The sequence below is a fragment of the Haplochromis burtoni genome, unplaced genomic scaffold (assembly GCF_018398535.1).
Source record: "Haplochromis burtoni strain Fernald_Lab_line unplaced genomic scaffold, NCSU_Asbu1 Contig_129, whole genome shotgun sequence".
NCBI classification, from domain to species: Eukaryota; Metazoa; Chordata; class Actinopteri; order Cichliformes; family Cichlidae; genus Haplochromis; species Haplochromis burtoni.
Window position 1 is genome coordinate 1,532,157 of NW_024582490.1, and position 11,903 is coordinate 1,544,059.

The window sequence follows — 11,903 nt, forward strand, 5'->3', positions numbered from 1 at the left end:
AACTTTGTGGAAAGCCTTTCCAGAAGAGTTGAAGCTGTAATAGCTGCAAAGGGTGGGCCAACATCATATTCAAACCCTATGGATTAAGAATGGGATGTCACTGAAATTCAAATTTGAAGGCAGATGAGTGAATACTTTCTACATTTTAAAAAAACAACTATTATTAAGGGTTTTTTGTTTGCCATGCAACTACATTTCTATAAATATGCATATTTTAAGATAAAGTAATATACTTATATACTGTAACTACTTCTTTTTATCTTTTCCGACAGTCAAGAGAGGACCATGTGTAACCATAGCACCTGTTTCTTCAGGGGTGTTAAAGATCAATATTACAGCATTCAGCTGTTAATAGACTGGATTCTTTGAGGCTATGCAAGGTCAGCTTTCTCTTTTTCCATTCAGGTTGCTTCGTGGCACCGTCATATGTCAGATTAAGTGAATTCTTTAAAAATAATTCATTGCCAAACATTCCCAAAATGTCAATGCTCCACAGGTGTTTAAGTGGCACTTAATTCATTTGAATTAACAGCGAGGCTTGAATTTGTGCCTGATCTTAGGGTCCTGTGCAATAGATTTTTAAATGCAACACATTCACAAGTTATATTTGAATGACTGGTTGCAGTCGTGAGGCAGTGATTGGTTTCTAAGTAAAACAGAACATGTGTAATGGTAATTGAGAGGTAAATAAAGGACCATAGGAGCTCACTTTGTCTTTATTGGCTAAATCCCAGTCCAGTATTTATACCTTTAATTTTAACACATTCCCATTTGGCCAAAATAATTTAAAAATGATGAACAGATTTATTCCCAATTTGCATTAGTAAATTAAACATGTATGACATGAGAATTGCAAAATCTACCCTAATACTGATAACATGATGCATGACAGTGTGCAGTGCTGGTCTCTTTTATGATTTCTCATGCCACAAGATTCAAGCATTAAAAAAGTGAGACAAACAGCGAAACATTTCACATACGTCAATATAAAAATCTACAAAGGAGGCAAATTCCCTGCTCAGTACTGGGACAGGAGGCAGAATATCCTTGAGTTTAACAGTGAAAACCAGTGCACATCAATGAGTTTTATTAAGTGCCATAGTTAAGCACAGCTAATGTCTCTGCCACACAAAATGTGAGAAAATGCATTTTTTAAAAAGAAAGAAAAGAGAGCAGTTTCTTTCACTTATAAAAACATACAACACTGGTGAACCCTTTCAGTGGCTCTTCTTTATATGCAAAGTGTAGTAGGACCAGGGCTCCGGCACATAAATGAGCCCGGGGTACTTGTTGCGTAGCACTGGGTCATTCCACAAATAGGCCACCCACAGAGCCACAAGCAACACGGTAACACCGAAACTATAGAACAGGAACAGACCGTTACTGTCGGGGCCAAGTCCTTTATGATGTTGGAATATCACCATAGCAACCATAGCAACGAAGGTGAGGAGGAAAAGTTCAGTGATTTGTCCTTCAGTGACCAAGTACCTAGAAGAAATTTTAAAAAAAGAGACAGGAGAAGTCAGAACATCAGTGAGAACCAAATACTAAATGTCCAACAAAATATTATTATAAGGAAACTGCAATCTTTATGGAAACATCAATACTGCTATATATTGCAACAATCCTATTCACATTACTAACTATATTACCGTTTAGATGTCAGATAAGAAAAGTAATTGCTTTTCCAAAATGGCACAGGTTTCAGAGGATCGTCAAAGCTGCTCTCAAGCACGTCTATATCTTTCTTTGTGTGTAAAATTCAATTTGGACAATTGTTAGATGTTTGTTTATCTGGTTTAGTCGCATGTTCATTTTTGTCAGACTTTTTAGACAGAAAGAAATTGATTTTAGAAACAGGTTAGAAAATACTGGAGTTCAGAATACTAAAGGTCATTCTAAAAAATGTAAACAGTTTGGAGTGCAGAATAATTGGAGGGACTGTTCATAAGCTATTAACTTCACTTGTAGTACTGAATGTTTCCCTGGCTTTACTTTAACCCCTTAGCAGTCCTATTAGTCCCCTAAACCATCCAATGTCCCGTGGGCGGTACGTCCGACTGCTAACAGTTTAAATGTGAGCGTTACTGCTGTCCGTCTACTCTTTTCTTTATCTCAGTTAGTTTAGATTATGAAAGTTATTTGTAATCATCCCAATTAGTGTTAAGCATTTCTTCTCTAAAGCCCATGATTAGACTTCAGATGTCCTTCACAGTTTTCATCACTTTAATAACAACTGAATGTATTCATGGTGAGTTTGTGTGTCTGGTAATCTATGTAGTGTGTCTAAAGGATAGACTGACCAATAGTAGAGAGCGCTTGGTCCCAGCAACAGCCAACCAGCAAGAGGAACCTTTTTCTGTTCTTCACCACTGGAGAAGCAACCGGTGAAGTAGATGAACAGAATGATAAAGAAAGGAATATACCTGGCGAAAAAAAAAAAGAAGCAAACCATTATCCTCTGCACAGGATGAACATTATGTTCAAGTACATCTTTATAAATGGGAAATGAAAAATATTATTGAGCTCGGCTCAATGAAACCCTAAAAAAAGTAAACAGTATTTAACAAACCACAAAAGCAGACGGAGAAAAAAAAACATTTTTCTCTTTTTGTTATTAAATGTTTAGACATGATAACGATAATGAGGTCATTTGTTTAACTTAACATCTGCAAGAATTATTAGTACATTTTTAAGCAGTAAATTAAAATGAAAGTGGCAATTTAGCAGAACAGTTGTAAAAATAAATGAATCTAATCGCTGATCAAGAATGTAATAAAATAAACTGCATTTTATTTAAATATTACAGGGATGTGCTGTACATGGTCAGTTAATAACATTAATAACACCTCTGAAATCTATTAAACTGTCAGCTGGTCTCAAGCTAGAGTCTTTCATACCACCCAGAGTTTGTAATTATTATTGATGGTTCTTATTTGTGTAAATTTAGTCCGACTGTAAATGTTTCATCTCCTGTAAAACGATTATCTCCATTTGGATGAGCCCAAAGATTTAAAAGGAACATTATTTTCCCATCAGGTCCACTTATTTGCTCCATCCATTCCATCCATCCATCCATTCGCTACCGCTTATCCTTTTCAGGGTCGCGGGGGGTGCTGGAGCCAATCCCAGCTGTCATAGGGCGAGAGGCGGGGTACACCCTGGACAGGTCGCCAGTTTGTCGCAGGGCCAACACACAAGGACAGACAACCATTCATACTCACATTCACTCACAGATTCACACCTAGTGGCAATTTGGATTATCCAATTAACCTATCCCCACAAACTGCATGTCTTTGGACGGTGGGAGGAAGCCGGAGTACCCGGAGGGAACCCACGCAAACACGGGGAGAACATGCAAACTCCACACAGAAAGACCCTGGCCTGATGGTGGAATTGAACTCAGGACCTTCTTGCTGTGTGGCAACAGGGCTAACCACCGTGCCACCGAGCTGCCTGAATGAATTATTTGCTCCATTAACGGCTTTTCATTATATTTGTCAAACTAATTTGGCGAGAACAGCAAGTGACTATATGAGTTTAACATAGTCTCTGCTCATATTCCTGCTTCCTTAACAACTACACCGATTTTTGCGTACTATTAGTGTATCACAAATCACATCAGTACTACAATTTATGCTTGCAACTTAGAATTCAAAGGATCCTGGATATGTGTACGAAAGTGCACATATCCATGTTTGTGTACTCATTTATATTTTCATGTTTAAAAGATTATGTTCTTCATATTAAAACATAAATAAAAGAATGTGTATAAAAGTAACCTGTTGGTTTTGGGGCCAAGGCGCTGAACACTTCACAGCTGCACCTTCCCTCGTGCCCTGTCATCTGTCACAAAGCAGTTCAACCCTTCATGAGGCTGCTTATGTAACGCCTGAGCAGAGGAAGCTTAAACACTGTCTCAACTCACTCATCTAATTTCATATGAGTTCTTTGGCAGCACCGGAGAGCAAGGGGATAAAAAGACAACTACAGTACAGTTCATCCTGATTCAACATATTAGCAATCTCCCTACTCACCCTCTATCTTCTTTCCAGAACTGCAATACTCAAACCACACCCATATCTGCATTACTGAGCGAACAGCAGACTCGGCTACGGAAAACTGTAATTCCTTTACCTCAGCAGTGAAAATGCAATGCTGGAACATTATGAGGGGAATAAAACATAAACAAACCCATAAAACTAAAAGTCTGTGCAATAATAAGAAATAGCAGGAGAGCTATAACTCTTCTTCATTTTAAGATAAAACCAAGTGATCTGGAAAAATTCTCCGTTTGCCTGCACGTAATAGGATTCATTTTCATTAGGATTCATTAGAGACAAAAACTGGTCACACATTAAAGCTTAATACTAACTGTGTACAGATTTCCTCAAAATCTCTGCTCTGATTACTTTACTTGCCTTTGTATGTTTTTTCAAAACACATCCATGATAACCCCCCGCCCCACCAGGGGAAATTGTGGTTCAAAGCAATCCATTTCTGTACATGCAACATAATTATTGTAAACATACCACATTAAGTGTCCCAGGTGTTCGTCATAATAATACAGCAGCTCAAAGGAGTCAATCTGAGGGAGAAGGACCAAATTAAATTCATTAAAACGTTCCCAGACACACAACCTTATGCTACAGTGCCACCTAGTGTTTTGATGTGTAACTTCAACTTTATTACAGAACTCACAGAGAGCAAAACAAGATTTAAAAAAAAAACAGCTGTGAACAACATTAAATAATATAAAAATATAAAAAGACACTGGCTTTACCTGAAGTGACTGTATATTAAAAATGTTATAACTTACTGAAGAAAAGATTTCACGCAATTGATGTTTTTCCGAATGTGTAAAATCACATTTCATGAGATGATGAGTTGTTGAAAACTGTTGACCTGAGGACTTTAAGCATTTGATGAAGCCTCACACACACACACACACAAAAGCTGCTGATTACAGTTGCCAGTTACAGATATGAAATCTAGAGAAATCCAAGTTCATGTTATTCTCAAATGGCAAAGAGTTGTTGTCTGCATTTCCTAAGATTAAACCATTCAAAGGACTGCAATTAAAATGGTCAAATCTTACAAGTATCTAGGTATCGTTATAGATCAGAATTTGTCATTTAAAACTCACATTCAAACGCTTGTGGCTAAGTTGAAACTAAACTTGGACAAAGTTACCTTTTTAGAAATCAATCTTGTTTCTCTCTCAAAGTGAGAAAACATTTAAATTTATGCACTTTTTTTTTCCTTTATTGGATTACGGCGATCTGCTTTTTATGAATGCACCAGTCCAGTACCTAAAGAGATTAGATACTATCTACCATGTTTTATTGTTGGCTGTGGAAATTGTGTACATTACTGTTCTCTGTATGCCGCTGTTAAATGGCCATCTCTGTACAGTATATCTACAGACTTTGCCATTGGTTGGTTTTTAACTATAAATCTCTCCTTGGCTCGTTTCCTCCTGTTTACATGTGTTTAAACTGCAACTAATACAACCTTCGTTCTCACAACATCATACAACTGATTGTCAGAAATGGTTGCCGTAAAGGCGTTTAAGTGCATTTCAAGAATGGAGAGAATAACTCTTTTAGTCAGTGTGACTGTTTTAAATGTGGCTCTTAATGATCTGCTATTGCGTATTTTTCCCATGTTTGTACGAATTGTTGCTATGTTGTCATGTTTTGTAACTTTTGCTGCCATGATGCCAGGTCCCTCTTGGAAATGAGATTTAAATCTTAATGAGACTTTTACTTGGATAAATAAAGGAGTATAATAAAAATTGAAAAACACATATAAAAGTAGAGATCTGGAACATCAGTCGACACCTCAAAGTACTACGCTGAAAGATGAGAGCAAACGTACATTTCTGTAGGCAGTAAATGGGTTTAAACCTCACAATGAAATTCACATGAACCAGTGTAAAAAAAATGTTTTTAAAAACCTTCTTTGACTCTCTAACTGTGGGGTAAGAAGTTGTGCATCAATCAGATGTTTGAACAACTACATATGAATCTTGGTTTTGTAATAAATAAGATCCGTAGTGATTTCTTCCCTTGGAATCAGCAGGGAAATAAATCAGGAACAAATAAAGCCAGGGTATAAAATCTTAACATGACTGCTGTTGTGCTGCTACATTAACCCACAGTATATAAGTGTTGACAAACACCACACTATCAAAGGTACGATGTTCTGCTTTTGGTCGATGTGACAATAAAAGATGTGATGACGACGACGAAGGAGCAGAGAGAAAAATAAGCTCCACTCCCACACAGCAGGATAAAGTCTGCTGCATCTAAACAGCTGCGGTGACGCGTGTTTCTGCGGTGTACTCTCAGTTCAAAAAGAACAGCTTTTTTAAACTGCTGAAGACAAACAATATTTTTTGTACGAGCAGCATGCATGAAGTTGTCCCACTTACATAAATAACATACAACGACACACTTTGACAACCTTCTCCATGTATTCCAGTATTCCCACTAAGCCCACCATGGATCTTAGCTGTTTGCCATCTTACCAGTGAAGCTGGTTTAAGGTCTTTGATGATGGGGTTCTCCCTCACTGATAGGTGCAGCTGATAGCCACTCAAGATGAGCCGGTGGTTGATGGAGTCTCCCACCAGGTGGATGCTGGCTCCCATGACGAACGTGATGATGCAGAGGTACACGGCTGTGCGAGACAGCACTCTCGGACTGCGCTCAATCAGCTGAATGGAGCAGAAACAAACATGTATACCTTAAAAGAGTTATTCTGGGGACACCTTTATGAACTGGCTTCAACCACAGCGCCTGTGCGTCATCTCTGAGACTTTTTTTCACACAGCCTACATGTGCCGTTTTTCTTTTCTTGACTATGTTTTTGACTTTATCTAGGTGTGTTTGTGTTTTTATCTATTCAGCTGCACCTGCCTAGTTCTTCCTGTCTCTTAAATATAGATCTGCCTTAAAGGTAATGGATGTTACGGGGCAAATAGCTTGTTTCATAACACAACCACACGGATGACCTACATCCTCTAACAAAAGCATGCAACTTGCGTCATTACACTGACTAGAAGTAACACTGTCTCTTTGCCAGTCAGGCGTTGAATTATGGGTTTTTATGTTGGTTTGCAAGAACCTAAATAGTCTGCCTCAAAGTGCACATAAGTGGCTACCTGAAAAATCATAACACAAAATTATTACACAACATTTTAACTCATGCAATTCTGATTCCTGAAACTGAGAAAAAAAAATTAACCCAAAATGATGTTGGATATAATGTTGCCATGTTGAGTTACAGTCTCTTAAAGCAGGTATTAAACAAGCTCAGTAATCCCTGGAAGGTTTTTCTAACTAGGGCCTGCCCAAAATTAGAATTTTATTGGTGAAAACTAAACTATCAAAAATCAAAACATGGCCAGCAGTCACAACATGCAGAGCAGAAAAGGAATGACAAGATCTGGAATGCTGAAATCTTTGCCTCTCCTAGACTTGAGAGTCTTGAACGGTCCTAACTTTATAGGAATCACACATAAGCAATACGATACGAAACATTAAAAGTCAGCACAGATTTCAGTCTGTAAAGCAACAGAAGACCAGATTGTCCAGATGCAACTGCAGTAAAAGCAATATTGAAATAAAGAGTTACACAGTAGGTCAAGTGTTCACATAGAAATTATTCACCGGAGAGAATACAGAAGACCTGATGTAGTCTTCACAATCACTAAGACACTCTGCTGCATTAAGACTTGCCTTGAGCATTAGGAATGGTGTTATGACATTGTAGGCCATGTGGAAATAGTCTCCAGCACTGGGCTTGTTCAGTGGAAACCACTCCAGAGGAAGAATGATCTGAAACACATGTAAGAAAATACTGGTTTCCACTGAAATTGAAAATATTGATGTAACCATCCATTTGCCTTTTTTTCCTTCATTAGATTTAAACCACAAGAGGTACGAAGAAATTGCACTGAGCCTTCCTACCATAACAATAGGCCTTCCAAAGTCTAATATCCAGTTCTGCACAGTGAGACACAGCCACAGGTCAAAGTGGAAGCGCTGCTTTTTCTTCTGTGGCACATTTTCCTTTGAAACACCAGGAGCGCTGTAAACATACAGTAAGTCATTGTAATAGAGCAAGCATTACCAAAGCAAAGGGCAACACAGCTGCCGAGCACTTAACAGACATGTTACTGCATTTATTTCAGGTTAAGAGCACGTGGTTTCCTTACTTGAATTCGAGTATTTTATATTGATGGTAAAACTACAGTATTTTAAAATGTTATTTTAAAACACAAGTTTATTCTCTTTTCACCCCCCCTTGCATCCTCCACTCTTTGATTTCAGAGTAATAATTATGCAGCAGCTGTGAAACTGCTGAACTATCCAACCTGCTGTTTATTGTGTGCAGCTGTGCAATTTCCTGTAGCATGTTGAGCACAGTCCCTATAGTTCAACATATGCACTGGGAAAGCAGGAAGATGAGTGCAGATAAATCCCCCATGGGCTTTCAGCCTTCCTCAAGGATTACAGGCTCCCTTGTAACACCAGCAAAACCAGTATTTACTGCAAAGAGTGCTGTGACCATCTGCATCTACCTGAAATCCTTTTTCTTGCCATCCAGACATATTGATCATGAAGCTGCAAAAATTAATGAAGCCACACAAATTTTTTTGCAAAGCTCAGCTGCTGGGAAACTTTTGCAGCCACTTGTTGGTTTCAGTTCAACATACTGCTGCTAGTAGCAACCACTGCTGATTCAGCTTAAAGCTGTGTCAGTCTAACCTATGTGTCTAGACCAGGAATTTCAAACTCATTATATATTATGGAATATATATAGCCCACTTTGATCTTAAGTGGGCTGGACTAGTGACACTCCCCCTTTCTGTCAATGAAAAAGAAGTTCAGTTGAAGATTTCATCCCTGAGCTTTAATTAATATAAGAAAAAGAAAGGCAATTTCAATGGTACATGTCAGTTTTTCCACATGATAAAGAAATGCTGCTGTAATATATGAAAGAGATCTTTCAGCTTGACTCTTTGAGCTTAAATTGTAACAACTAAATGTGTGAATTACAAAAGGAATTGAGGTAGCTCGTTGCCCTGTGATTATAAAATTTCACAGGAGTAAGTGAGTCACAAAAACTGCCCAGTTTTTGTGGACCAATTGTAAAAGTTGTAATTACTTTGGTGTAGTAAAGATGTCCATGTGGGAGGGCTTTATTAATAGGAAAAGATTCAAAACTTATGCATTTAATAGTCCAAGAATTTATGCCCTCCTTCCCATTTTCCAAAGGATCCAGTAGGCCACAGTGGAGTCTTTGCAGAGCCGATTATGGCCTGTGACGTTTGAAAACACTGGTCTAGACCTGTAAAGACACAAGTCAGGCTTTATATGACTTAAGGTCTCAAATGCTGTAGTTGCACGTGTTCTTTTCCTATAGCCCCTTTTGATTTTTTGCTTTTGCTTGACCTGATCTATTTTGTCTTCTTTTTACATGATTGTGTTTGCTGGCCAGATGTCTGAAGACTGAAAACAGACTAGTTACATCCAGATCAGCTACACAGCCAGTGTGAGATTTTCCAGAGTTAGCTGGTGTTCCTGTCATGTCATCAGAAAGCCTGAAGACAAGAGCGACGTAAGTACAACAACAGGCTTCCCCGCAAGAAGCCAGGATTTTGTTTCTACAACATTTGGCTTGAAATAACGCCTAACTGGCGCTATCAAACGGAGCATGCGCGCCTCCTTGTTTTCATTTGTACGTCCAATCATTCACTTGGCGCGCAGTCCAGCCTCCAGCATCTGTTCCTGGATACATGCAGGAGAAGAAGAGATAAGCAGATCCTGTACTGTAGGAAACATTTATTCTCCGGGTTTTACAGACGTTCGTTTCTTTAAGCTTTACGCTTTCTGTGTTTATGAACCGACTGCACTTCAACAAGGCGACGATAACAGCAGCGACATCTTCATGTTTAGCGTACAAACCTCTTCAGGTGTAAATCCTTGCCTTGACGCTTTCGTACAGTCTGCATCGTTGTTTCCGTGTAGGCAGCCGATGGTCTCGTTTACTGTACCTACTCTTACAGCTCCGTGGTCACAGGTGTGGAAAGCTAGCGGGATTCAACTACCCTAAATATTTTGTGTACAGTTAATGGTCACGAGCGCTGTCGCTTCCGGGCTGTCGCCTTGTTTCCGCCCATAAGGAGAATCCACCAATCAAACTGCAGCAAAGACACTAGAAGTGGATAAGGCACACTTCACCCCGAGTTATGATTTGTAGGCTAGGCAGCTCAATTACCAACTTCAGTCTTACGGATTAAAAACTATAAAATACAATCTTCGAAGCCTGAATAAATAAATAAGCAAATAAGTGAACTTATAAGGACGTTTTTTAGTCTTCAAGTTCAAAGTTGTTATAATGAATGTAAGAATTCAGGAGCCACGCGCATCAAAATACAGAATTCTGTGCTTAAATAATGAATTGTATAATACATTCCGCATTTGTAAATTCATTTTTGAATTCCTCATTAAAAAACTGATTTTCAAAATATTTTTAAAAAAAACTTCATTTCAAAAACCATTTTCGAATTCCAATTTAACTGATTTTCAAAATGCTTTTTAAAATGGCGATTCCACTCCTCATTTCAAAATCCATTTCCCTTTCCTGTTCGCTCACAGATTAGCTCAGGGATTAACATTTGAATTAGCAGCTGGATTATATGGAGGGCTCTCGTTAAAAACCAGGAAAACACAGTTTAAAGACATACATGTTAGGTTAACGGGTGTGAATGCGAGGTGGGATTGTTGGTCCTCCGTTAGTGACCTACCCATTGTTTACCCTACCTCTCACCTAGTGTCAGCTGAGATTTCCTGCTGCTCCACTTCAACCCTGAATTAATTATATATATATATATATATATATATAGTATAATATTATATAATATATTAATATAATATATATATATATATTATATATATATAATTTAATATTTTATTTATGTATTTTAAATGTAAATATATATATATAGTATCCAATAACAATAGCAGATATAATAGATAAACTCATGTAAGGAGTTGAATATTCAGTTTATGGACCTTCTTTGGCCTCTTTTATAAAAATGTTCAGCACTCTCACATATTAGGCTGGGCTTATATTCAACCTGATATCAGTATCAACATTGACACATCAGGAAATTATTATGACTACATTACCATATGAGTAAATAACAAGCCTTAAATTTAAACATATCTGTTGTGATTTCTTTAAAATAGCTAAATATTAATGTGTTATCCTGCTGTCAATTCATGCAAATAGCTCACAGTGATCTAATGAAGAAAGTTTGCATAAAGTCTAAGAGCATTTTGACTTGCATGTGCACATAATTGGTCTGTAAGCTCTGTTTCAAAATGATAAAAGTACACTGAAAAGTGACTGCCTGTGCAATTATTCCATGATTACATTTCATCTTATCGGTCACAAGCTGATGAAACATATGATTTGACATGCAGATCACATTCAGCTCTGCCACTTGTCTTTTAATCAGCCACTTTAAATCTGCCTGTGGCAGAATATATAGACTCATTATTTTTAAAGTGGGCATATATAACACATTAGTGAAAGAGTGCTGCTGTTTACCTTCTGGATGGTAAAACAAAAAACACAGTGAAAGACCTGTTCAGGACAGTATGATTAGCATTTATGGGTGAAGACAGGAGTGTAGTTTGTTAGAATTTGTGCAATATCCAGTCCTGTAGTAATTTTGGGGTGTATTTATTCGTTCTCAGTATTAATGTACATGAAACACATACAGAACAAGTTGTATGAAATAGAACATTAGTTGACGTTGGCTGTTGATGCTTTTCGTAGCCCAGTAATGGTTTTGTAATTGTCCCTAATGTGGATGTGTGTGT

The 11,903-nt window shown here is 37.8% G+C and overlaps 2 protein-coding genes across 2 annotated transcripts in view; one reads left to right on the plus strand and one right to left on the minus strand.

Annotated features, from left to right (window-relative positions):
- Positions 1-148: 148 nt before the first annotated feature.
- cln6a (CLN6 transmembrane ER protein a) lies at positions 149-10,263 on the minus strand. The gene is made up of 7 exons (XM_005930450.3): positions 9,978-10,263; positions 7,977-8,097; positions 7,746-7,844; positions 6,533-6,721; positions 4,533-4,588; positions 2,304-2,426; positions 149-1,488 (listed from the first exon to the last, which is right to left on the minus strand). Exons 1-7 carry the CDS (start codon positions 10,022-10,024, stop codon positions 1,218-1,220), a joined length of 906 nt encoding a protein of 301 aa, XP_005930512.1. The 5' UTR covers positions 10,025-10,263; the 3' UTR covers positions 149-1,217.
- Positions 9,288-11,903, plus strand: part of LOC102299903 (neuronal acetylcholine receptor subunit alpha-7) — a 53,534-nt gene continuing 50,918 nt past the window's right edge. The window contains exon 1 of the mRNA XM_042224138.1: positions 9,288-9,630. The gene's annotated coding sequence lies outside the window, so the exon portion shown is untranslated. The remainder of the gene's footprint in view (positions 9,631-11,903) is intronic.